The 27897-nt window shown below is 39.8% G+C and overlaps 1 protein-coding gene and 1 long non-coding RNA gene across 4 annotated transcripts; one reads left to right on the top strand and one right to left on the bottom strand.

The window, feature by feature from the left end:
• Window positions 1–44: 44 nt before the first annotated feature.
• On the top strand, window positions 45–19510 carry bod1l1 (biorientation of chromosomes in cell division 1-like 1). Of its 3 annotated transcripts, XM_034139652.1 has the most exons (31): window positions 45–282; window positions 1486–1610; window positions 1756–1949; window positions 3076–3531; window positions 4410–4556; window positions 4667–4821; window positions 5004–5100; window positions 5178–5280; window positions 5368–5425; window positions 6065–7733; window positions 7819–7877; window positions 8472–8601; window positions 8730–8837; window positions 8886–9167; window positions 9255–9298; window positions 9381–9432; window positions 9521–9585; window positions 10305–10386; window positions 10542–10600; window positions 10933–11008; window positions 11296–11342; window positions 11498–11669; window positions 13293–13345; window positions 14266–14392; window positions 14768–14820; window positions 15330–15405; window positions 15992–16059; window positions 16266–16353; window positions 16560–16704; window positions 17587–17658; window positions 18589–19510. In XM_034139652.1, the coding sequence occupies exons 1-31, from the start codon at window positions 166–168 to the stop codon at window positions 18722–18724; spliced, it is 5115 nt and encodes a 1704-aa protein (XP_033995543.1). In that variant the 5' UTR covers window positions 45–165; the 3' UTR covers window positions 18725–19510. The 3 variants fall into 3 exon arrangements, with proteins under 3 accessions (XP_033995543.1, XP_033995551.1, XP_033995540.1); XM_034139660.1 differs by having other exon boundaries at window positions 8730–9117; window positions 9253–9298; XM_034139649.1 differs by having other exon boundaries at window positions 8730–9167.
• A 1821-nt stretch (window positions 19511–21331) lies between these two features.
• On the bottom strand, window positions 21332–27555 carry LOC117490077. The gene is made up of 3 exons (XR_004556641.1): window positions 27474–27555; window positions 23658–23739; window positions 21332–21399 (listed from the first exon to the last, which is right to left on the bottom strand). It is a non-coding gene; the product is annotated as an uncharacterized LOC117490077 (long non-coding RNA).
• Window positions 27556–27897: the final 342 nt, after the last annotated feature.

Below are 27897 nucleotides of genomic sequence, written 5' to 3'. Positions count from 1 at the left end.
TCAGTGGAAGCCAACCGTTTTTCTCTTTCCGGTTCAAACCCGCTTCGAACTGCACAAACCACAACAGAAGCCTGGGCCGTTCAAGTCGGATATATGCTCATGTGGTTGTCATTATTGCCTAATTTTATTTAACCGAGTGCAAGATAACGCTTACTAGATTCAGACATGGCAGGTTTACCGCCCGGAGACCCACAGCTGGTCTCCATGATCGTCAATCATTTAAAAACTCAGGGTCTCTTCGACCAGTTCAGGAGGGACTGCCTGGCAGACGTTGACACAAAGGTAAGGAAACAGTCATAACGTCTAATAATGTGTAACTGTTTACTGTCTCATATAACTGGTAATGTAACGTCAATATGTGAGTCTTTTTTAGGGTACATTGATAGTAGATATCTGTATTGGGTTGGGTCACCAAAGCTACTCCTCGCTGTAGGTGGAAGAAGTACTCCGATCCTATACTTAATTAAAAGTAGAAATACCACAGTCTAGGACAAGTAAGAGTCTTGTATTCAACATGTTACTCAAGTTAAAGTACAACAATTATACTTAAAGTACCAGCACTAAAAGTACTCATTATGCAGATTGGCTCATATTATTATAACATATTGTTTATGTGTTGGTTATAATGAGTGGTGCATTCATGTGTTTATCACAACTGTTAAATGTTAGGTAGCTTGTGAATGTTACTCCAGGTGTAACTAAAGTCTTATTTAAGTGTTGTCTATATTTCACTTCATAAAACAAAATCTATCGAAAGTAACTAAAGGTACTTAATAAATGTAGTGGAGTAAAGTTTTACCTCTGAATTGTAGTTGTAGTAGTAGGAGTGGAAGTACAAAGTAGTAAAACATTGTGTTTAAGTAGTGTACTTCACATAATTTCATCCCTCTTAGGGTTTTATTTGGGAAGGCATAGTTGTGTTATTTGTTTGTGACAATCAACCAAATCAATTTCGTCCATTACTTTTGTTAAAACTTTAAACGTAAAAAAGTAATGTTCCTGTAGTTTTAATGAGGTTGAAAAAGTACAATAAATACCACTGAGCATTGTTATGATACAGAATAAGTACATATGAATGTGTTGTTGCAACAGTAATTCACATTCACATGTTACATAGTGATGAGGAGGTCAAGTTAGACCTCTATGATAAACAATTTGGATTTACATTATTGTGGGGTTTATATCAGACATGCTACTGACACTTTTTGACAAAGGATGTAAAATGACAATATGAGGGACTATAAGTTTAGTTGCTTGTTGCAATTTGGCAGCTGACTTTCACATTTGCTGTTAAAACAACACAGACCGAACACTAACTATTTTCTTACTACAATTCAATGTATTTAACTATACCAGTGGCTACTTCAGAAGATAAGTTAACCACTTAAACTGACATTTTATGTACTAAAAGAGAAGTAAGTATTTAGTAAACATACAAAAGTAGCTTCTCCACTGTGATCATGTTATTGTTTTTTTCTCCTGCAGCCAGCTTACTTGAACCTGAAACAAAGAGTGGACAACTTTGTGTCCAATCACCTTTCTAACCACACATGGAGCCCTCATTTGAACAAGAACCAGCTGAGAAACAACATCAGACAACTTGTGCTGCAGTAAGTGAGAAAGGAGAATTATACATGTTCCACCTTCTATTATTTAAATCAGCTTATGCTTATACTTTTCAGGAATGGCTATGTATTTTTTGCGTTATGTTGTTTTAAACTAGTTTTACTTACAAAATGAAACTGTTCCTCTTAGATCTGGGATGCTGGAGCAGGGGGTGGACAGGATTGTGGCCCAGACGGTGGATCCCAAAGTCAACCATATCTTCAGGCCGCAGGTGGAGAGGGTGGTTCGTCAGTTTCTGTTCCCTGGCAGCTGCTCGGAGGAGGAGCCGCCGCCACCACCGCCTTCAGCTGAGATCAAACCAGACAGCAGCATTCCTGAGCAAGGTACACCGCTTTTGATCCATCAGTCAACCATGATAAACAAAATGATGAATTTCTCACAAAAGTTAAGGTCTCCTATGATGCAAAATGCACTTTTTTATGTCTTTTATACATAAATATGTGTCCGGTGTGCCAGGGAACTCACAAAGTGTCAGAAAACAAAACCCTCTGTCTTTTCCTCCGTACCCATATCTCTAAAAACGGGGATACAACAGAGCTGATCCAGATTTGCTGCCGATATGTGGGCTTGCTTTAGGCCCGTGGCCCTATCAGAAACAATGTGCGACGTGTTTTGGAAGTAATATGATCTTTGTAGGGCTGTGCAATTAATCGTATTTTAATCGCAATTACGATTTTGGCCTGCCACAATTACGAAAACAACATAATCGAAAAAAAAAATTATTTTGCTTTGCTAGGTTGTGACATATTTGATCAAATTTAATTTTGGTCTCATTTATTTGTATTTATCATATTAATATATGTTTCGTAGCTTGTGGAAGTGCGCTCCAAAATATTTGTTGATCTTGTTTATTGGTATTTATTATTTTGATATTATTTATTTAAATTTATCATTTATTTAATTTATTTTTGTATTGGTTTTTCAGTTGAATTATACGTTCAGGGTAATCAACAGTTATAAAGATACTGTTCAAATTATTATTTGTATTTGTTTTAAAGTTCAATAAATGGAATTTTTCAAAGTCAATGAATAATCGTATTTAATAATCGTGATATCAATTATTGACCCAAATAATCGTGATTATGATTTTTGCCATAATCGCACAGCCCTAGATCTTTGTTTACATTAGCAAGCATCGCTAACACTCACTCTAACGCTGTACTGGAGAGAGTATGTGTAAAATGCCCCCCCATCTCTTTTTCTTGACAATTTTCTCAATTTTTTAAAGCTAGGACCCAGAATCAGCACTTCTCTAACAGGGCTGAAATAGAGGGTTATGAGGCATGGCTAGAATGGGTGATCAGTTTGGTATTTTGAGCAAAACACTTCATAGACATGTTTTTTATATATTTTTATATATCCGAGACCTAAAAATAGTATAATAGGAGACCTTTAAAATATAAAGGCTCACACTTGCATAGTTAAAATGCAACATTATATTTTTTACAGCCTCGTCATCTGCTCCAACTACCACGGCAGCCAGCGACGCCATGTCCATCCTGGACACCATAACCTCTCTAAACCATGAGGCCAGCGTGAGGGCGAGCACCGATAGAGGACGTAGAGATGAGCCCATGATGGGGGAGGAGGGCGAGCAGGACATGTGTATTGTTGAGGAAGGGGACAGCCACCATGAGGACGAGGAAGAGGAGCTGGCTTCAGAGGTTCAGGCTCTAGAGGTGAAGACAGAGGACACGCAGGAAGAGGTGGATCTGGGAAAAGAGGGGTTAATAGAGGAGGTGAAGATGGAAGAGGAGGAGTCAGGAACTCTTGAACAGACCGAAGAGGAGAAGGATAAAGCTGCAAGCCAAACAACTGGAAAACCCACGGAGGAGAAGCAGGATGAAGATCTTCTGAAATCCCCAAGTCAGGATAAGCAGAAAGCCAGAGAGAGGATTAAAGAAGGTGAGCTGTTGTACTCTCTGTATGTACTTCCTGTTTTACTGTGATTTAGTCAGCATGCATAATATATTCTTGATAAAACCACGTGTTAGCATTCAGGGTTTTTATATTCATTTTTCTTCTGGTAGATAAAAGATCAAGCAGAAATTATTAGTTGAGTAGTAGTCCAGCGACAGAAAACTAACTGCTGTCGTGAAAATATGAAGATTTTCTACATTTATCTAGTTTTATGTCATTGTACAATTAATATATTAGTTAATTGCATCATAGGGTGTATAATTTAAAGAGGACATTTTTATGAAACTGTGATGGGCATTTTCTGGATTTCCTAGTAGAGAGAATTCAAAGATTTTTTGCAGAACAATTCTATCATTGTCCTGATGTGTATGTGTTTAGTTCCGATAGTTCCTGGGATTTTGCGTTCACACCAAAAAGAGAACTTAGTTCATGAGAACTTTTGAAGCCAGTCCCCAACTCCAGGGACTTCCGGCCGGGGACTTCGGGTGGCAGTATATGCCGTGAAGTTGTTTGCGGCCTGCCAGTAAACCCAAAGCAGAAGAAGTGACGTCAGCGGCTTAATTTGCCTAATCTTCCCTCAGGGAATTTATTCCGGTGTGAACGCGATCTGTACTTAGTTCCATGGGGGCACTAAGTACGGCAAAGTACTTGGTGTGAAAGCAGCTAATGGGACTTTTTGTGGATATTTGATGAACTGCTGTTGTGTTGTTCCCTGAATGGCCATTTATATGAGTTATTACAGCAGATAACAAAAGGTCCAAGGCATATAAATATATGAAAACCTCAATGCTAACTTTTTGTCAGTAGGAATAGCTGTTTTTGCTGGATTTTAGTTTAAATATTGATGTATCTTTGCCCTGCAGAATACTTTTTGGAGGACTCGGACCTGGACGGGCTGAGTGACATCACAGTGAGCTCCGTCCACACCAGCGACCTGTCGTCATTCGAGGAACAAAGTGAAGACGACGGGCTGTCGGACTCTTCTGAGGAGGGGGAGCTTCCATCAGATGGTCTGAATTGTTTCATCCCTGTGTTAATTGTGGTCGCTACTACCAAGCATTTAGAATTGTCAACCCTGTCTCTATGTTAGAGTCTTATGTTTTTGTTTATCTTGCCTCAGATCAAGATGAGAACGTAGAGAAGAAGCCGACAGACGCAGAAGAAGTGGAGCGCAAACCTCGCCGCAAGGCCTACGTTCACAAGCCCTTCCTTTACTCCCGTTACTATAGCGACTCGGATGATGAAGTCACTGTGGAAGAACGAAGGAAATCTGTGGTGAGTTTGATTAATGTTGTCATTGAAGGCATGGTGTTAGCAGAACATCTTTGCTTTACTGCTTTTACAGTTAAATCAAAGGATTTACTTGGCAAATGAGTTGATCGTGAGCTTTAAAACAACGCAGAATTGTTTTAAATTGAGTTTTCTGTCATTTTTGTCCTTCAACCTTTCTCTCATAGGCAAAGGACAAAGAGGAAAGGCTGCTCAAGAGACAACAGAACAGAGAGCGAATGGAAGAGAGGCGTAAACAGAAAGCAGCACAGGCCGAAGAACAAGGTAGTTTTAATAAAATCTTGTTTTTATGTTCCTCCCAACTGTGAACTACCATTTATCAGGGTTTGTTTCCTCTACAGATCAAAATATGCAGAACCTCCCCAGAGCCAAAGAGGCTCGCAAGGAAAGGAAAGTTCTGGAGAAAAAAATGGCTCTCAACAGGAAGAGGAAGCTAGACTCAAGGTAGTTAACGCTGCTGATAATAAACAAAACAACCAAATATTAAAGTATACACAATATATAAATGCATTCAATGATTTCTCCCTTCAGGAAAGATGGAGATGTTTCAAGCAGAAAGAGAGGAGATACGGAAGGATCCAAGAAAGCGGTATGTGAAAGACTTCATGAATAAAACTGATTATCCAGGCCAGGGTGTCCGCGGGGTCTTAAAAAGTATTAAAAGTTGATAAATCAATTTAGCGAAAATTAAGGCTATTAAAAAGTATTAAACGGCATTTTCCAAGGTATTACATTTTGTAGCTTGTTTTCAATAAGTATATAAATTGTCCAAAGAGGTTGTATTCTACAGTTTGCCTGAATGTTATCATTGCGTAGGTGTGTAGTGTGATTCTGTGTAGTTTATTTATGGCATCCCGTTGGGTTTGACGTCATCTGAACAGGACATCGCACGCTCACTGCTTGATAGCGCGCGAAGGTCCGTTTACGCCGGTTGTTAAACAACATCGTTATGGGGAAATGCAAGTTTGCGTCCAAATGGTTGGAAGATAAGGAGGAAGGACAATCAATACTGTATATAGTGAATGTGAGGTAAAGTGTGTCGCCAATGTAACCGGTTAGAACTCGAAGTGGCGATGAGGTCTTAAAATGTATGGAAAGGGTCTTTAAAAAGGTCTTAAAAGGTTTTACATTTGACTTCAGGATTCCTGCATATACCCTGTTATATCATAGGGAGCAGGATTGCTGAGATGTAACGAGCATCCATTTTGTTTTGTTGTTTTAATATCAGGAATTGAGACCTACACATTTAAAGCCTCCACAACCGAAATTAATGAGAAATCTATCAGAATCGGCTTCGTCTGATGAGAGGAACAGAAGGATGAGCGGCAGCGTCTCAGAAGACTCCAGTGAACCCAAAAAGCTCTCAGAAAAAAGCCGGACACACTCCTTCATCCTGGAGCTGGAGCAAGGTTCCCAAGAGGCTCTCAAACCACGCACCAGTGGGAAATTTGATCGGTTGTCCCGTAAGGAACCTCACCCTAAAGAACGCAAAGACAAAGAACGCAGCTTGTCAGATGAACGTTTCAAACTCAAACAAAAGCAGGAGAAAAAATCAGAACAGCAGGCAGATGAATCTCAGCAGAAGGAAGCTGTTAAAGTGTCCTCTGAAGACAAAGGGGAGAAGAAGCCTAAGATTAAAAGTGAGAAGAAAATGGCCGGGACTACAAGAGAGGGGAAGTCGTCAGAAGGTGTGGCAGAGGAGGGTCCTAAAGATGCTGCGGTCAAGAAGGCAAGAGCTCCATCTATTGATACGGTTAAAACAGAGAAGGACAAAATAAGGGGTAAGGTCAAGGGAGAGAAAGCTTTAGCGAAAAGTGAATTCAAGCAGCTGCTCCGCCACGATTCTGCCGGCTCTTCTGAGGACCGGTCAGACATGGAGCCGGGGTCCGACAGCAGCAAGAGGAAAGATAAACCCTCAAAGGAAGTCCTGAAAAGGTCAAAGAGCCACACTGAGAACAGGCCAGGAGACAAACCCAAATCTAAAACTGAAGGTAAAGACAGCGAGAAGGAGAAGAGCAAAGCAGATCAAGACAGCCAGAGATCAATCAAGTCTGGCTCTGAGATGGACAAAGATTCAAAAAGAGTCAAGCCCACAGAAAAAGTTAGAACCGTGGATAAATCTAAATCTAAATCTAAAGAGGAAACAAAGACTCCATCGTTATCGAAGACGGATAATAAAGTTCAGAGTTCAGCAGCAAAACCTGAGGCGTCAAAGGAGAAGAGAAAAGAGGTAAAGGAACAGCCAAAGGTTTCAGAGGGGCTTCCCCAGGAGAAATCTGAAATCAAGACTGCGAAGAAAAAAACGGAGAAGAAAGACAAAGTCCCAGAAAAGACAGACGATAACGAGGAGGAGAAGAAAACCCCCAGAGAAGACAAATCGGACAAATCTTCAAAGTCTTCAGTGTCCTCACTCGACGCAGAGGAGCAGCCGAAGAAACCTTCCCTTCTGCAGGAAACCAGCACCGACTCGGACCCCGTCACCACCGTCACCACCCCTTACTCAGACGATACCTGCGACGCACTGAGCGACATCACCCCCGAGCCCCCCGAGGGCGACACAGAGTCCCGACTCAGCGAGATCCCCGCCCTGCCCGCCGAGGCCGACGCCCTGCTGGCTCTCATGGACGTCTGTGCTTCAGCCGAGGCCAGACTCCCCCCCGAGGAGCCGGAGACCCTCCTGCAGGACGCTGATCTGATGAAGGAGGCCGCTCTCACTCTGCTGTCCATGGATCCTAAAGGTGCCTCCAAAATCATTCCCCCAAATAAAGGGGAGGCACCAAAGGAAAGTCAGACGGCCCGACAACTGGAGGAAACCCCTGAAGCTGAACCAAAAGAGCAAACGGCTGCTGAAGCTGAGCCGTCTCCAGCTGCTGTTGTTGAGGAACCAAGCACTGCAGGTAAATACAGAACAGTGTGGGAAAAGGTGTGCATTATTCACTGCATAAACATATCGGGATGTTTCCTAATATGTCTCTCTTACAGATGTGTCTGAGAGTTCAGAGAAAGAAAAGGATGTGGCAAAGGACTCTCCTGCTCCACAGGTAAGAGCATTTTCCACATTGTTTGTCAAATTAAAGGTGGGGTAGGTAAGTTTGAGAAACCAGCTCGAGATACACTTTTTGTTATATTCCATGGAATGCTCTTAACATCCCGATAGCAATGAATATTTTAAGTGCTTTGACCAAAAATCCATAAAAAGATGTCATCTGTGGAAGCCGTAGTACTGTAAAAAGCACGACCAATCATTTTAGCCGGCCCGGCTAAAATAACTGGATGGCCTACCTGCCTGTCAGCCTTCCATCTGTGCACAAACTTATCTTGTGCCCTCATTGGTCATGTGTGCGTTCGTGTGTGTTGGAGGAGGGGCTCTGTAAGGAAGTGGCAGATTTTTTCCGGTTGTGTATTTTCAAATTCTAGCACACTCGAGCTGGTTTCTCAAACTTACCTACCCCACCTTTAAGTTGCCTTTTTTTGCTGTTTATGGATAAAAACAATCTTCCTTTGGTTTTCATTTAGTCCTTTTGGACTATTTTCAAATGACCTGGTACATTTCTACTAACTTCTATGATTTTTCAACGTATCATTTTATAAGGTGTTATTGTGCTTTGGAAAATCACAATTTTGCTTCTACACAGGATGATGAAACTACTTCAAATGAATGCCAATCTATTTCAAATATGGATGAAGCTAAAACTGCAGAAATCGCTCCTGAGAAACAGCTAGATGGAAACATGGCACCGGCAGCAGCATCAACTACCAACGAAGGTAAACGTTTTACTATAATGATTACCACTCAATTTGTCGTTTGGTAAAATACATTTTTGACTAGGCATCAACTGTGTTTCAGCCTGACGATGCTCAATAATTTAATTTTACTGTCTACAATATGTCAGGTGCTGATACTTTAGTGTCAGAAGAAGTTGGAGAAACCCCAGATGAAAGCACTACTGCAGTTGATACCACTGAACAAGTCTCAGAAGTATCCACTGAACAAGTCTCAGATATTCCCACTGAACAAGTCTCAGAAGTTTCCACTGAACAAGTCTCAGAAGTATCCACTGAACAAGTCTCAGATATTCCCACTGAACAAGTCTCAGAAGTTTCCACTGAACAAGTCTCAGAAGTTTCCACTGAACAAGTCTCAGAAGTGTCCACTGAACAAGTCTCAGAAGTGTCCACTGAACAAGTCTCAGAAGTTTCCACTGAACAAGTCTCAGAAGTTTCCACTGAACAAGTCTCAGAAGTTTCCACTGAACAAGTCTCAGAAGTGTCCACTGAACAAGTCTCAGAAGTTTCCACTGAACAAGTCTCAGAAGTTTCCACTGAACAAGGTGAGTGTTTGAAAACATTCTTGTAAAAAAGTAAAAGATGTGTTTTCTTAATCTGACTGTTAACTTTTCATGTTACCGTTATTTTAGAGCAAACTGAGGCAGAGGTTGTCGACACAAAGACGAGCCCGAAGGTGAGGTACCATTAACACATTTTAATTGTTTGCATTGTTTAATTGTAAACTAAACAAAACTCATGTATCTATTGTAAAACAGGCAGAGGAAGTGGGAGCTGATGACGACCAGGACAAGATGGATGTAGATCATAGTAAGAAGTTTTCTCATCTAACTTTGATTAACAACATATATAATACTGTGTAGGCAGTATCTTTAACACTGCTTCTTTTCACCACTAGGTGAAGCTGAGAGTAAGACAGTGGAGGAAGGAAACGTTGCCACAGAAAAGAGTGATCCACAAACTGTAAGTGTTCGCCTCCGTCACGCTCACTCTGTTCAGATGTAAACCACCTGTAACCTTTCCCCGTGCTCCGCTCTGCATCAGCCAAACGGCTCGCACTGCACTGAAACTGTACTTTGAACACTTAAATATATTATTAACATTTTAAACTGTATACCCCGGTTATCTAGGCCCTTTGTTCTGTTTAATGTATACCATGTTTATCTAGGCCCTTTTTGTTTTTTGTTTGATGTATATATGTCACACTGTAGGACTGCGGGAAACGATATTTCTGGATGTACAACATGTAGAATTCTTGACAATAAAGCTGACTTTGACTTTGACTGCGAGGGGGACCCAAGTTCCCATCAGCAAAAACACGTCGGTTTGCTATCCTGGCTCCAAAATGGTGGAATGAGGACAGAATCAGGACAGCAGAAAGCTTACACATCTTCCGGCGCAGACTAAAAACTCATCTCTTTCGACTCCACTTCGAGCCATAGAATTACTAACAAAGCACTTATATACTAACAAAGGACTGGCTTATCTAAAGCCTGTTGAGTAGCACTTGAAATGTTTTGGCTCTATGAAACCTGATGTACTTATATGACTTTTCTTCAAGTTTGTATCTTTTTGGTCGAATGCACTTATTGTAAGTCGCTTTGGATAAAAGCGTCAGCTAAATGCAAAGTAATGATATTATCTGATCCAAATCCTTTTGTTGATCTCTAAATGATATCCAGATGGAACACGATGCACCGCAGAAGACTGAGGAGATCAGAGAAAGTGGATCGGAGGGTCAGTCCGTACTGGTCAAACAAATCAGTGAGTCGTGTGACTTTTGTATCATACCATTTTTCCTCAACTGCTGCCTTTTAAAATAATATATTTACAGTTAGAAAAATCGGACTCCAGTGCATGGCTTTCGTGTGTCATCAACTCCTCTACTGTAGGTCAGCCATTTGTGTTTGTGTTTTCAGGTAATGTCTCCAGTACAGACAGCCAGGAAGATGAGAAGGGGTCAGATCTGTCAGAAAAGGTAATGCAACAGTTTGTGTACAATGTGGCTCTTACGGCCCGTCCACTTTGAATGGGGTGACGTCACGCTTTGCCGAACTGCATTGTGGTTCCGTCGCTTCGCGTTGCTCGACGGAAGCGTCAGCCAATCAAATCATATGCCAGTACAAGCTCTAGCCAATCAAATCGCGTGCTTGTGTGTCCGGGGCGGGAGATTCATGTGATTGGTTGTTGGTCGAGTTTCAGACACGCCCACCGGCAAGCTTCAACGCCTGCGCCGCGTGGACGCTGCGTTCCAGATTTAATAAATGTAGGTGTGGACGCAGTGTCCTAACCTCTTATTTTGTGTCGTAGGAAGAGAAGACGGAGGGACGAGGAAGACGTAAGCGAAAGCTGTCCACTCAGAAAGTTGCCGCAGTGAAGGAATCTGGTGAGATTTTCTTTCCTCGCCCGCTTTTCAAGATTCAAAGCCTATCATTTCACAAAGTCAAAGTTTCTGGCGAAGATTTGATATTTTCATTACACGTGAAAAACTAAACATTAGAGTTGCAATGATAAGTGGATCAATTGATAAGGACAAATGAATGTTATTTACAGCCCAACTAAATAGGAACCTTTTTAAATGTTATATCCAGTCAGTAAATAACATTTTGATTCGAAATGTATCTGCCTTTGGGATGAGTTTCATGTGTTCACTTGTTTTCTGTTCCTGATCAGGTGATGAGAGGGATGAAAATGAAAGTAAAGAACAACCGTCTGCTGAGGTACACACAGCCTTTTTCCTAAAACCACCATGTAATTATGAAATTGGTGCAATGTGTGTTTTTTGGGGGGTTTAAAACCTTTCTTGAATTGACTTCTGTATACGTTTATTTTGACTACGCACTGATTTGCTCATGGATTTTTTTTTTACCTTCAGGAAACGGACCAGGAGAAGGTTGTGGAGGTCAGGACGCCTCGCAGGGGTCGATCATCCAAAACCAGCGAGGAGGCCGAGAAGGAGCAACCTAAAGAACCTGAGAAACCAGAGGAGACCCCGAGCCGCGGGAGGAGGCGCTCAGGAGCGGCTGCCAAGGAACCCTCCTCTGCTGGTAAGATTTTAAATGAGCAAACACAATTGTTGTTAACGTCTGATCTAGGATTTCACTTTAAAGAGTACTGTTCTCCCTAGTCATTGAGCAATATCAGTCCATTGATATAATGCACTAGCCAACATATTCAAGTTGAGTCAAGATATCAGGATCTGGAAAATATAATTGAATGTTTTAAAAAATGTATTCCTGAGGAACACTGTTGCACAATATTGATTAAAAGAAGCGCCACCACTTTACAATAAGACTACCCTTATAAAGGGTTTATAATTAGGTTATTAATTAGGTTCTAAACACTTTATTAATCATTAAGAACCATTTATAAACCAGTTCTAGCATACATCAACACAGGCTCTCTATTTGGCAAGATGACTTGGGCCCTAGCCACACGAGAACGGTAACGGTCGTATCTGCTACAGTTCTCTATCATATAGACGGTTCGGCCACTCGAAGCCGACATGGAAACGCATAAAACGATAACGATAACGGGTCCCAAGGTGGGTAGATCTGCGAACGAAACGCTCTGGGGGGGCAAACGGCTCCGTGTTTACGCCTATATGATCATTTTCTGGTTGAAGCAATAGCCCCGCCTCTCCCCACCTCTCCTGCTCAGAGATCAGCTGCTGGGCTGTCAGAAGAGGGGGAGGAAAAGAGAGGCTCCGTTTTTTATTCTTATATTATTATATAGAGTCGTTATTCATTTGTTTTAAAGCTCAATAAATAACAAAGAAGACCTCTGACCGGCACTTTTCTAATTTTGTCCGGAAGATTTCAACTTTAACGGACATGTTGACCGGCAAAAAAAAATTTGAACGAAAACTCTGCCGCACGGTTCCCTCGTCCCTTGGAAGAGGCGTAGAGGTGGGTGTTTGTCATCTGCTGGTGGACTAACCGGAGAGATTTACAGCAGGAGCAAAGGCTTGCCTCGGGGAGGGAGAAAAAGAGCCAGAGCGTCCACAGCGGAGAATAAACAGAAGGGCAACCATGGCAACCATGCGCGGGAAGTCTTCTTCGCTGCTTTTGTGGCAGGAGTACAGTGCCACTTACAGGCCCGGCATATGTACTACAGCGTCTCCACCGCTTTCGAGCGGTCTCGAAAGCGGTCCTCGTGTGGCTCCAGCCTAAGCCTTATATTGGCTACTTACTTTGTCTTCTTCATCAGCCTTCCTATCTGTTGTTCACTGAGTTGATTCCCCCATCCATCTTGATGTTTCTTGGCATCTCTTTATTACCATTTATTTACGAGTTACTAACATTTATAGTTACCAAAAGGGAGCCTTATTGTAAAGTGTGAAACAAATCACCATTTATTAATGAGTTACTACCATTTATAATGAGGCTTGGCAGTACAGATAAATGTGGGCTCACTATTTGGCAGGTCACAGTTGCCCTGTTTATCTCATTTCTTATAAAAGCTTATTAATGATTTATAAAGTGTTCACAACCTAATTCATCGTAAACCCTTTATAAGGGTAGGCTTATTGTAAAGTGGTACCAAAGAAGCTATAATAAAAAGACTATAAAGGGTTCAGCTGTATGTCCCTCTCTAAGCTAGTGTAGCTAAAAAGTGTTCAAAATATTGATTCATTTGAGTTTTCTTTTGTGTTCTTTTTCCAACCTCAGATAATCAGAAGAAGGAGGAGAACAAAGACGACAAGAGCACCGAGACAGAAGAGGTATGTTAACAGAAATGCAACATGTACATTGATAATAATAATAATAATAATAATAATAATAATGATGAACTTCATCTTTAAAGCCACTTTCAAAACTAAGTTACAAAGTGCTTTACAAGACAAACATCAGAATCAGAATACCTTTATTCGTCCCACGGGGGGGAAATGTGCGTAGTTACAGCAGGAAAAAGAGCCACAGACAGCTTAATGTTACATATGTTAAATGCATTTAAAAAAGTTATGATATAATGAAAATTATAATAAAAAATAAAAAGTTACATAATTTAAAAAAATACACATCCTGTAACAGTTCTTAGGATTTAGCAGCCAGGTATATATTACACAGTTATTAATGACATCTAGCACATATTGCACATAGGTGGTTGGTATTTAACAGCAGCAAGTTACACAATTTACAAAATACAAAATACACACCTTGTAACAGTTCTAAGGATTTAGCAGCCAGGTATATATTACACAGTTATTAACGGCATTTATATATTGCACATATAGCACATAGTTTGTTGGTATTTAGCAGCAAGGGGTGATATAGTCTGTGTTGTGGTGTGTGTGGGGGGTCAACTAGGGGCTGTGCTGGTTGTATAGTCTGACCGCTGCAGGAAGGACCACTGGTAGACAGACAATTAATTTTTGTACACAGTCTAAAACATTGAACAAAAGGATCTGCAATTAGGGAAAAGTACAATTCCACAATATAAATTGATCAATAAAATAAAAGTCAAGAGAATGCCTCTGTATATACATGGGTTAAAATAAGGCAACAAAACCTGATGTTAGAAAAATCTACTTTTTAGATACACTTTTTAAATTTCTGATGAGTGAGCCCACCAACAAAATAAGCAATATTTCACTATCTTAATTTCCATCGTGTTTTTCACAATATCTTTTCAAATCTGCAGGCAACAGAAGAAGAAAGTGGACCGAGGAAATTAACACGGCGAGGAAGTCAAGTCGCTCTGCCGTCGACTGTTCCAGAAGAATCTGCCGCTGCAGGAAGCTCCGACTCCAAAGACGCCACTGACACACGTACGTTCAAGTATTTTTTTGTGTTTTGTTGTCCCTTTTCTTTAAATGACTGACACCACTGTGCCTGCTATGAATGGTGAATGACTTTATGGCGAGGTGTGGCTACATGCAAGCTAAAAGAATAAGTGAGCCAAACCTCAACAGCTAACTGGAACATTTCATAGCATGATGTTGAGAGTAAACCACGTTTCATTTTGCTGTCATCACCGCTAAAAGCCTGTCAAATAGTATGATTGAGTATGTTGGCATTGGTAGTAGACGTGGGGGAAGGCTGGCTGCGTTGCTATGAGTTAAACAAAACAAAATATTTTCAGGGTGTTCCCTGTATGTGAGAGAGATGATAGGATAAATATTTTCATCATGTTTCCATCCCAGGTAAACCAGCGGTGAAGAGGAAGAGGTCCGAGGATACGGAGGAATCTGTGGAGGTGAGTTTTGACGTATTTGTGGATTAAAACCTTCGCTGTCTCCTGGTCTGCAATTCCTCCATCTAATTCTGTATTTACTTAAAGGTGGGGTAGGTAATTCACTTCAGAAACACTTTTTGTTATATTCCATGGAATACTCTTAACATCCCGATAGCAATGAATACATGAAATGCTTTGACAATAAATACATTAAAAAATGTCATCTGTGGAAGCCGTGGCGCTGTAAAAAGCACGACCAATCATCTGAGCCCGGCTAAAATAACTGGATGGCCTACCTGCCTGTCAGCCTTCCATCTCGTGCACAAACTTATCTCGTGCCCTCATTGGTCATGTGAGTGTTCGTGTGTGTTGGAGGAGGGGCTCTGTAGGGAAGTCTGAAGGAAGGGGCAGATTTTTTTCGGCTGCGTACTTTCAAATTCTAGCGCACTCGAGCTGGTTTCTCCATTCTTTACTACCCTACCTTTAAGTTTTGATGTGTCTAAATGTGTATTTGAATTATCCTTTGACAGGAAACTCAGGCTGAAGAGGAGGAGAAGAACGACTCCAGTCAACAGGAACCATGTGAACAACCTGAAGAAGACAGTGGTGAGAAAGCACGCACATCCAAAATAAATCATTACTCTGTCATTTCAGCAAAGGTCCTTGCATACTGTATCTAAAAAAAACACAAGGCCTGGATTAGGGCTGCTCAATTAATCGTATTTTAATCGCAATTACGATTTTGGCTTTCAACGATTATGAAAACAACATAATCGAAATAAAACGATTTTTATTTTTTAATTATTTTTTTTTATTGGTTTTTCAGTTTAATTATACTTAAAGTTCAGGGTAACCAACTGTTAAAAACATACTGTTCACATTTTTTTTTTCAATAATTGGATGTTTTCAAAGTAAATAGATAATCGTTTTTAATAATCGTGATATCAATTATTGACCCAAATAATCGAGATTATGATTTTTGCCATAATCGAGCAGCCCTAGCCTGGATACTTATTTCGTTTTTATTAAACTGAATATGAATGTCCTTTTGTACAGTGTTTTCTTTGCACTTCATGTTGAATTGCCTTGTTGCTTAAATGTGCGTTAAAAAAAAAAATAGCCCTCCTTTTAGAATGAAAATAAGTTACTTTGATCATTAAAGTTGTTGTTTTGTACAATTATCTTCTTCCAGTGTTGTCCCCTGCAGCGAGCCAGGCAGAGAGTGAAGAGGAGATCTGCAGCGAGAAGAAACCAGACGATGTATGTTGTCCGCTCAGGCCTTTAAATATTCATCTGTATGTTGTTAACACTGTATGTGCATCATTCACTGTCGCCGAACTTGTCTGTGTAAGAACTTAAAAAGCGTTGAACTGCTTACCTGTTGGCTCTGCACTGCTCATAACTCATTCCCCCAATCTTTCTCAAACTCTGATCAGACGTCAGGACTTTAATATTTTTTTCTCCAGGCTGAACAGGAGGACCAGGAGGCGACTCCAAAGAGAACAGGTCGGAGGGGACGGCCGTCAAAGTCAGCGGCAGCCCCCGAGGATCCAGGTGAGGAGATTAAAAGCTTTATCAAACAAAAACAAAGTCAAATTGTTGTTATTAATACTTATTATCATTGTAAGCTTTACACTAGCAAGTACATAGGTGAAAGAGAACTGTTTATTGTCTTAATGTTATGGATGAGCACCTACGAGTCGTTGTTGACTTGGCAATAAAATACACAATTTAGAATCTATTGTCATGCTAACCCACAGATAAAAAGGAAGGAAAGGCAGACGAGAGCGAGCAGAATGATGATGAGGAGGAGGAGGACGACGATGACGGTGATAAAGAAGACGGAGACAAAAGAAACGCAAGGAGAGCAACGACACGATCTGCAGCTCGCCTGGAGGCCGAGAAGTAATTGAACACAAATGCATCACTAACAGGGTGTCCGCGGGGTCTTAACAAGTATTACAAGTTGACAAATCAATTTAGTGAAAATTAATGCTATTAAAAAGTATTAAAAGTCATTTTCCAAGGTATTACATTTGGTAGCTTGTTTTCAATAAGTATATAAATTGTCCAAAGAGGTTGTATTCTAAAGTTTGCCTGAATGTAATCATTGCGTAGGTGTGTAGTGTGATTCTGTGTAGTTTATTTATGGCATCCCGTTGGATTTGACGTCATCTGAACAGGACATCGCACGCTCACTGCTTGATAGCGCGCGAAGGTCCGTTTACGCCGGTTGTTAAACAACATCGTTATGGGGAAATGCAAGTCTGCGTCCAAATGGTTGGAAGATAAGGAGGAAGGACAATCAATACTGTATATAGTGAATGTGAGGTAAAGTGTGTCGCCAATGTAACCAGTTAAAACTCGAAGTGGCGATGAGGTCTTAAAATGTATGGAAAGGGTCTTAAAAAAGGTCTTACATTTGACTTCAGGATTCCTGCATATACCCTGATTAAAAATGTAACACGTAATTCAAACTGTACTGTAACATCATTATTCGGTAATTGCAGTAAAAGCAAGTCATTAGAATTGAATGAGACCAATTAACTCTTTTAAAAATCGCTCGTCACAAAACACATGCTGTTAAATCCAGACAATAATCCATCTTTGATATTGTGCAGTCGCAGTGATGAGACTCTCTGTGGAGATGAAAGGGTTGTTTTAGTGCTGAATGTTTACTCTCTGAAACACCCAGCAGGCATCATCACTGTCACATCCTGTTCAATTAAAGCGTGAGGAGGGGGAGATGTAGCACTATGTTTCATATTTGTTTTTATTGCTCCTCAGGAACAAGCCGAGTAAACCCTCCACCCGGGCGAACCGACAGAACGGCCAAGAGGAGAGCGCAGCTGGCACACGGTGAGTCCCTCTGAGGGATCCGACCAAAACTGAGCGCTATGAGGTCGCCGCTCTGAGAAAGACAACATTAGAGCTAAAGCTTTCCCGGAAATTCTAAATAGCTTTTAAGTTAATACCTCCCCAAATAAGACATACTTTTGAATGGCCTCTGTTGTATATCAAACATTGGGCATTGCACGTCAGCTATAGGATCAAAAGAACTTGTAACATTTTTAATAATTTTATAATATAAACAGTATTTCTTTCTTTATTTATCCAGTATTTCAGGTGAGAGGCTTGTGTACTTAAAAGGCTTTTTTAATAAATGTAAGTCATGTTAAGTGATAGAAACCTTGGTCACTCAATAAGTAGTCTCACTTTTTCCATTTGACTTTTTAAACACTGAATTATAGACTGATCATTGTGTACAGAACAGGGTAACTACTACAATATGAGACTATAATACACACAATGCCTAATTCCCTAACCCTCTCACCTAAACATTTTATCTAAGTTTTACAAAAGAAATATCCCTGTTTCTTCAACAAAGATACACTATCAGTTGCTTTATATATAAGGTAAGAAATTAGATGATTAATTCACATTACTACAGTATTATTTTTTTTTTAAATTACATCCCTGAGAACATCTTTCTTCCAATTCCACCCATTGTTTTTTTCCAAGAAGATTTAGAAATGTTCTTCTGTCTTTGATCTCAGACTAAATTAAAGTCTAAATGGGTGTTTTAGTAATCTGTCTCATGCACATTTTCTCTATTTAAGTAAATGTGGACCCACCAAGTCCGGCCCCGTCTAGAGTTGTTCGTGAAAAGAGTTGCAATAACAAGTATTCCTTCACTGCAAACAAGTGCACTGAGACACATCTCCCAGGGCCTAAATATGAGTCTTTAGACAAACGGCCTGACACTTGTTCCTTGTTTCCCTCCTGCAGCGGGACGAGGGGCCAGGCAGCAGCAGCAGCAGCAGCAGTGAAGGGGGGCCGCAAACGGGAGGCCAGCCCCCCTGCTGTGCGGACGCGGGGAGGACAGAAATCAGAGGAGCCCCCGTCCAAGAGAGCCAAGCGCTAAAACCTCAGACTTTCTGTTTGCCCCGGCGGTGTTTTCTCTGCACTCCATATTATTAAAGTCCGTTCTGTTGCAGGGGGGGTCAGAGGGTCTCTGCAGTCAGTTAGCATGTCGAGACGTTTCTGCTTCACTGACTGCAGATATTGAAAAGCTCTGGATAGTATTAATCTGATGGTTGTGTGTAAACCTGAGGATCTGTGCGGGAATCCCCCCAGAATACCTTCTACCGCACTACGCCCATATGGTTTGCATCAGACTTCATCATCCCACCGTTTATTCAGTAATGCCCAGCGAGTCAGAGTGTTCCAGCCCAATCTAAGGCCTAACAGCAGCCCAGTCGTACTTTCAGGTAAAGAGGCTGAATTAAAATCTCCGTTCCTGCTGGGACTGTGTGTAAATTCAAACACTTGTACATAGAAATCATTGTGAAGCGTCTTAGCATTCATTGGGAGTTTTTCAATATTCATTCTGTGAATGAAAGGAGGTTTTCCCTCCCAGTCTTTTTTAAGTTTGTTTTTTTATACTTTTCACACGGTAAGGGACGCGTATTAGTTTGTTTTTTTAAATAACGGCAGTATTAGCATCAGACAGGAACAACCTCGTGACTTTATGAACTGAATCTACTTCATGACACAAGTGTAACAAAGAACAGTTTGTTGGTGTCAAACTCATGTGATCTAGTTATGTGTATTGTTTGAACTGTATATCAATATAATGGTGTTAGATATGTTGCCTACCTGTCATTTTTTTATAAATGTAAAAATACCTAATATTGCTTCCCTTCCTTTTTTCACGGTTTCAAGCTCTCTACATGTGGTAAGTAATTATAAATATACATACCTATTTTAAAATAAGGTATCACTTTTTCCTTTTACACTTCTGTGGTTAATTCATGAATGTGGTGATTAAAACATGTTTATTTCTGGAATATGCTTAAATTACAGAGCTCATAGATTTCCACTTTTCCAAAACAACCTCTACAGTAAACCCTAAACTGCGTTGCTTCTGTTTCTCAAAGATTAGCGTCTGACAATCTAAAGCATTTGTTTATGAAAAGATAAAACATTGCACATTTTTGATTTATACACCCTTGTTATGTCTCGAGCGTTATCGCCTGTGTTTCCTAAATGGATGTGCTGTCTGTAAATGTGTAAATAGCCGAAGACAGGAACCAATCGCCTCTTAGCGGAGAAGAGGAGAGGACATTCCTGCCTGCTAATGGGGGATAAAACTGACAAACTCAGGATGAAATATTCCACCATCATTAACACGTTAGGAGGCTTTAATCGCACCTGAACTTACGGGATCCAGAAAGCCCGGAGAGATGTTACGGAAAGAGACTTCTCGGGGTAAAGTTTTCCAACCATTCCTGTGGATTTGCTAAATCTGATTCCTGAAAGGTGTACCTCTCCCAGGTATTTCCTGGTGCTGCAATCCAAGCCTTAAAATATTAACTCTCGTTTCATTTAGCCACCAGGCCTGGCACACAAACAGCGCTCCTTTCACTCACCGATGCCAATTGGAGCCACTTAAGACGTCATTTTATTATATGTCGTTTGCATTGTAGTCCAAAATGATTTTCTGCATTTGCCAAGCAGGTTTCTAGTGCTGAGTATCAGCAGTTTGAGGCACATTAGAGCGATTTATTGGCAGCATGTTTTATGTATGAGGTTTCAGCTCAGCGGGGACCTCACAGCAAGAATCTAGAGAGTTAGAGAAAGCAGCAACACAAGTTAATATCCAACATATATCTGTAAAACTGCTGCTGAAGCACAAATCTGGACACATGCTGACCTGATTTGTAGGTGCTTTGAATGTACTTTACCTACACATTCTGTAGAGAAAGAAGTGGCGGCTCTCAATCACAAACAATAACACATGTTTCAACTTATTTGTCTATCTACCCTTTATCATTAGGTTGCTCCTAGTCTCCTTATACACAGTCCATCAGTCAATAATGTAATCTATAGATTAACTAGATAACATTCAGCTAAAGTTTCCATTCAAAACAATATTAACTCAGATTTAACAGAAAAATCTACAATAGAAATGTATTTATCAAATAATACAACAGATCTCACAAGACCTTAATTAAAGAAAATTAATTGAACAATCAGTCAACTATTTTTGTTACTTTTTGTGAATTGATTTTAAGTGAAAATGATAAGCATTTCCTGTTAGCTAGTTTCTTGAGGATTTGCTCATTTGCTCTCGTGATACCTTTTCCCATCTTATTTGCATTTCATTGACACCTAAACAAATGAGGGAAAACTCAACAAATGAATTGATAATGCAAATGTTCATTGGTTGCAGCCATTCATATCGGGATCAACTTTTCACAGCACTCCAGCAAAGATGTGTTTTTATGCCAATGCTCTGAGCATTATCTAATTTTTTCGCATTTGTTGCAGCTAAGGTGGGGTTAATACTTTTTATAATGATGGTAGCTTTATCTATCATAACATTTAATCATTTATGAATTCTATTTTCTATGAATAATCTGATACATTTAGGGGAGTTAAAAGTACGATATCTGCCTCGAAACTGTAGTGGAGTAGAAGTATGAAGTATTATGTGTAAGTAAAGTTCAAGTACCTGAAAATGACAGTACAGTTAGGGGCTCTTCATGATGGTAAGTACAGGTCATGTGTATTCTGGCACCGGCCTCACTTCAGCATCTAAAATGTGAAAGAGAAAGTGAGTTTGATACAGGACACCAACAACATAAGCCCCCTCACATCCCCTCACTCTGCCTCTGAAGCAGGTCTGCTGCCGGGCCGCTGCAGAGAGCCGGAGAGACGGTGGTTTCACGCAGCTGTCAACTGGAATAGAGGTAACTGTTGCTGGGAACCTCGCAGGATCCTGCCTCTCTGCACGGGGAGGGGTCTTTCCTCTACTGGGGATTTGGCCAGCGCTGAACATAATGCTCCCCCATTCAGCCACTCCTCTCACAAGACATAAAAGTTAACAGGTGTTTAACGTCAGAAGTGTTTCATATGAGAGTCAGAGAAATAGCCAGCGACAGGCGGCAGGGAGGGGTGGTGGTTTAGGGTCTTAAAGGTTTTTTTTACTCCATTTTTTTTTTTGCAGTATTGAAATATTGCTGCAGTTGAGCCGAGATTATGATCGACTGCTGGCATCTGAGAGGCTGGAACAAACACACCAGAGTGCAGGATTATTTCTGATATGTGTGTTTACTTACCAACATTTGTGGGTCAAATTGAGTCATTAGAGTATACCAGCAGTGTGTGAAGTTTATAAACTCCAATTTATTTTGGAGTAGAAGTGGCAAATATTATACCTTTTTATTCACTGTATACTGTGTTACTTTGCACATTCAGATTATATCAGAATATAAATCAAGACATTTGGATTTTGTATAGGTTAAGCTAGCAGTTTATAAAAAGGTTAAGGTGAGCTGCACATACATTTAAATTAAATTGATGATGAGCAACCTAATTCATATAAAATTATAATCCAATAATATCATTTAAATTAATTTAGAGGGGCTCATTCTGCATAATGAGTTTACTACTTTTGGTGCTTTGCAAGTATAGGCCTATATGATGCAAATATCCTTGTGCTTTTACTTTAGTTAGATTTGAATGCTGGACTTCTACTTGTAGCAGAGTATTTCCTGCACAACGGTGTTGTTACTTTACTGCTAACAAATCTGAATACCTCTCCAACTGCACCTGTCAGAGAGGTAAATCTGTTTTCTGAAAATATCCAAAACGCAGCTGCAGTCAGTCACTTAAAGAAAAAGGGCCCATCATATCTCAAGAATTTCTAAATGATGCTTGACGTTTTCATCAACTCTCATGTTGAAAAGTGGTATTTTACATGTGATATTAGAACCCCTGAAAGGGCTTTGCTGCTTTGAAAGACGTCTTTATGAAGGCATGAGTGCAGGAGAAAGGGAGCCGGTCACAGAGACCTGAGCCGCAGCCAAACCCTCTTCAGGAGCTCAGAAGCCTTTCATGATGTGCTTGAGCTGCACGCATTATCTGTTGCGTGCCAGAGGCGGCTGGAAGCTCGTTTGTCAGCACAGCAGAGCTGAAAAATAAACTATAAATCACGTCTGCACTATCTACACACATTAATTGGAGTGTAACAGCGGGCTTTCCCCCCCACTTCTGTGTCTGCAGTAATGCAACCATTGCTGGGATGTTTTGAATAGCTTCCAAGAGACGCAGGAACTTCTCCCTGCTTGTCTCTTGCTTCCATTTACTGTATTAAGTGTTCTGTCCCAAGGGCTCTTCCATTTAGTGCTCCATCGCATGCAAGGATAATTTTTCTTTGGGGAAGAGGGTTCAATTGTAATTTAGGGTCTAAAAGCATACTTCAAGCTGGCAGCAACCCCCCCGTCCCTTCCCTTTCCTTCCACTTTCCAATGTTGAGGTTGATTAAGGCTGCTATCAGGGTGGATCTGATATTTGGTGAGAAATCTAGAGGGCATTTTGGGAGCGTTTACTGCAAATGACTCTTGGCAGTGCCCTCTTATGTATTGCTCCATCTGAACACAATTTGGAAGCTATTCTCACATAAGGAGCAGGGGGGGGGGGGTTAGTAGCCTATGGCGTGCTGTGAGCCTCCTTTTTCATACCAGCACGCAAGAAAAAAATGCAAGACCTGTCATAAACACACCCAGGAGAGAGGAGGGGAAACAGAGACGTTACCAAGGCAACTGGCGTGTTGCTGCATCAGGCGTGATTTCAGTCTGAAACACCAGGTTAAAGTTACAGGAAGAGGCAGGAAAATGGCTGGTGGGTGGAGGGGCAAACGTAATAGTGTAATATGCCATTAAAGTTGATTTCCTTACTGGAAAGGTGGTGGGAATTTCACCCCGGTGTAAAACTGGAGGGGAGCAGACAAAAAGTCTGGGGATATTAAGAGGATCGTGTCATGTAGATAAAAAAAAGCTGAGAAAATGTACCTTTTCCCGGCAAGGCGATTATAGTGATCATCTCATCTTTCCATGACAGCAGGTCAGCTTCCCACCAGCAGAGGGAGACCTCCTGTACAAAAACAGAGACAAGGCTTAATGATGACTGTTGGCACACAAAGGGGGGTTTATACAAAGTGTATTTTTCATGTTCATATTTTTGTTCACACAAATCCATCTGATACAACTAATCAAATAGTCCCAATGATGATCATGATTGAGGTGATTTATGAAGCAGAAATACTCAAACATTCACAGGTTACAGCTTTTCCATTTTCAGGTTTGGCTGCTTTTCACATTTTTTTGTGTTTTTGAAAATGTTTTACATTTGAAGACCCCAACATATGATGATGTATTGGTCTTTCTTTCTTCTATATTTGATCAATTAAAAAAACTAAACAGGAATTTATGACAAAAGTAATTGACAGATAAATCAATAATGGAAATATAAGTTGCAGCCCATACATGTATTTGTCTGATGTAATGTATTATATATTTTATTGCAAATGTACAGCCTATTGTCGGTTGAAATAATGCTTACATTTTACTAAACTACTTGTACTGCTGTTATCTCTACTTCTACTAATAAAGTATGAATAATTATTATAGTAACGATGCAACAGCTTATGTTAAAACACTTCAATTAATACAAAGCTGCAGCATTAGTGGAATAAGTCTGTACTTTTAGTTTTGAGTTTCTATTTCTTGACTTTTATTACTTTTTAAATATTCCATGATATGCTACTTTACCTCTGCACTACATCTTTTGATACCTAGAGAAACTGGTTACATGAGATCAGTATAAAATCTAAGGATCATTAAAGATTCAACTTAAACTTAAAATTAGCTTCACCTTGACCAATTTAAACATTAAAATGGTGCTTATAAATAACTGTAAGAGCTCCTACATTTGCATAATTCGTGCATTTTTGATACTATAAGTACCTTTTCTTGCTAATACTTAATCATTTTGTTGCTATAAGTGCTATTTTGATAAACTGTACTAAAAGAAAGCTGTATTTTGTAGCTACTTTTACAGATATTAGACTTGAATTGGCTTCATTACTGTCATCCCCTAAGAAATGAGCACCTGTCAACCTAAGGTAAAACTATGTTTGTTACATTTCTATTTCATTTTCTTCAATATTCCTTGTTTTAATGAAATAATAAGGTCTCAGGAAATAGCCGTAGTTTCCTATGCTTCTGAATTTTTTTCAAGTAAGTGATTACATGTCACTCTCTGATATGAACACCTTCACTGCACTGTGATTGTGAATCCCATCACACCCGCAGTGTACCTGTTGTAAATGCCCCTGCAGTTGTCTGAATGAAAAGCAAGCTGCTGTTTACATTTCCTGCCACTTACAGCTACTTACTGCTTATTACTCTTCCTCCCAGTGTGGTTACCAAAACACAGAGTAACCCGTGGAGCTCTGCTCGACTTCACATTGATGGGCACACATAGACTCACTTTGTTGGGGAATTGGCAGACGGTTGTATTTATTTTCCATATTTTCTTAAAGTAAAGCCCACTGTGTACGGGTCAGTGAGGCTGGTGTTAGGACAAAAGAATGAAAAACTGCATGAAGGGCGCAGAGAAAACAACTTGAACAATACGAGATAATTTTAAAACTATGTCATGTACCACTTGTGTATTGGCCTTGGGTGGAATGAGTAGTTTTTAAAAGGCAGGGTGTGTGAAAATATCCAGATGGTGTCAGTGGTTTGTGCTTTTCCCTTTTCCCAGTCTTGTTTTCTTTGCTTGCGGTGATTCAGGCCGTCACTCAGCTCTGAGACAATGCCAAATCATTTAATTCAATTCATTCTCAGAGCACATCTCTTTGCAGTAGTAGATTGTTTAAACACGTCTTTACATTTTATACTAATCTGCATAGATTCTGAAGTTCTGTGTGTTTTGACCTCAAAGGTACAAGATGTCAAAAAGTCAAGCTGCAGAGGTATTTCCAGTGGCCACTAGATGGTATAATGTATGCATGCAACGAGTTTGAACAAGGTGAGCAGCACAGAGGTCGGATTAATTGAATGACTATTAAAACGTGTAGCCATTTTTTATTCATTTTTCTTATAATGCACATAATATTAAGGACAATAAAGATATTAATTAGTGTATTATTTTATATAGCACGATTTCTTTGGAGTGTAAATATTACGAATCAGGTAACATGAGGAAGATAAATGATTCCATTATTTATTTTTACGTGTTCTTATTTTAACAAGTGTTAATGTAATCCGCCTTTACACGGTCTTTAACCAGCAATCATCACATGAATCATTCCTAAGGGGACATATTGGATAATGACACATATTTAGACATTTAAAACAAGTTAAAAATCAGATTAATTTGTCTCAGCTGTTACGCAATTTGTTTTCATTCGCAATCGTTTCGTGTGCCAAAAAACGACTCAAAAGGCGTTTGCATTTTACAATAGGCAAAAACAACAAAATACAATAAAAAAAATCCGTTTTGTTGTTTTCAGCAGCTGATCTGCTGACAGCATCATTTTTGACACTGAGAGGATATTGTTCTCGATTTGAACATGTTTTCTATACTTCCTAGTTAAAATGTTTTTAGCAGCGAGCAAGATAACCTTAATGAGATTATTATTGTAATTATGACTTTTATATTTATAATGAGGTTTATGATACAATTCTTAAATTATGTTTTATTTAGTCCTTCGTTTTATTAAACAATACTTTTATCGGTGCAGCACCGAGGTCATCAGCCCACTTTCATTCATTAGCCTACAGACCGCGTGATTCACTTCATGCTTATGTTGTAGCCCATTACATCTTCTTCAACAGTAAACAAATGTAACAAGTTCACAGAAACAATTCATTATAAGGAATTAAAATCATGAAAGTTTGTAGCTTTCAAGATGAAAAAGCCTCAAAGCATCTTCATTGATATATATACGGGTTAAGATAGAAGCCATCAATACATTAAATGATAGACGCCCTATATCAACTTATAACATTACCCCATAGTGCGTTTAGCCGAGTCGAATCTTTTATTAAATATTATTAACAAAATATATTCTGAAGAAGTATTTACATTGTTGATGGTTGGTGACTGAGAACAGTAGAAAAGCTGTGAGATCTGTTCTGTAGACTGACGACGTAAAAAAACTGCAGAGGTCACGATCCGGATCCGCAGAGACAGATGTTGGTGCACTTAAAACCCGAGGACCGAGCTGTTTCCACTCTTTATATTTAATCAAAAGTAAAAATATTTAATAAAAATCATCTTCGGCAATTCGGCCGTTTAAAGATATAACAGGGGATTAGTTAAGTTAAAGCAAACAATTATTACGCTGCGTAATATGGGATCTTCAAAGTTATTATGCTACATATCAACGTCTTTATAGAGTCAAATATTCTGATTGTAGGATACATAATTTCAGTTATTTCAGATGTGTCAAGATTTCATGTGTCTACAAATATGAATCTGTGCTGCTGCAAAAGCTGGCTGGTGCTGAAAACGAATATTTAGCCTAAATTAAATTATTACATTTGTATAAGACGTTAAATACAAGCGTACACAGAAGTTACTCGTTTTTGTTTTTGTGGAAATGTAATATTTATATTCAGCAAAAAAGATGATCCGCGCACAGGCTGAGGCCTACCTGGTCATGGCGATCCATGATGCAGGCTGTCAAGGAAGTGACAACAATTAGCACTTCGATAACTTTAAATGTTTAATACAAACGTAGCAAGAGGAAATCGGTAACAACCTGAAACAAATTGATCAGTGCCCAAAATGTTCCAACAAAAAATCCCATTACGCACCGGCATCGGCAGACCCGTAGGATGATGAGGGGTTGAGTAAAAAAAAAAGGAAAAAGATGACATGTCCTACGATTTATTGTCCTCATGCTGCATTCAAGTGTTGCACGGAAATGGAATACACGACTTTCCTGGTTTATTTTTGAACTTGTGTTGCTGCTAATTTTCAGCTTCTTGATCGCGGACTTTTACGCACGGAGGCTTTGCTTTTCTGACTGCGTAAACGTTGAATATTACCAACCCAGAAAATGCTGCACTTTGGCAAAAACAAATCATAAATCATTGATCAAATTCAACAAAACAGTTAATTATATAAGCCATGTAGAAACACAGTAAGCTCTCAAGTTTTGGAAACACTTTCAGGTGAAATACTTCGTGTCAGTTCAGCCTCCAACATTTTCTTTAACTTTTTCCCACCCGGTTGAAA

The sequence above is a fragment of the Trematomus bernacchii genome, unplaced genomic scaffold (assembly GCF_902827165.1).
Source record: "Trematomus bernacchii unplaced genomic scaffold, fTreBer1.1, whole genome shotgun sequence".
NCBI lineage: Eukaryota > Metazoa > Chordata > Actinopteri > Perciformes > Nototheniidae > Trematomus > Trematomus bernacchii.
The sequence above is the reverse complement of the archived record's forward strand: the minus strand, read 5'-3'. Positions and strand labels throughout refer to the sequence as shown.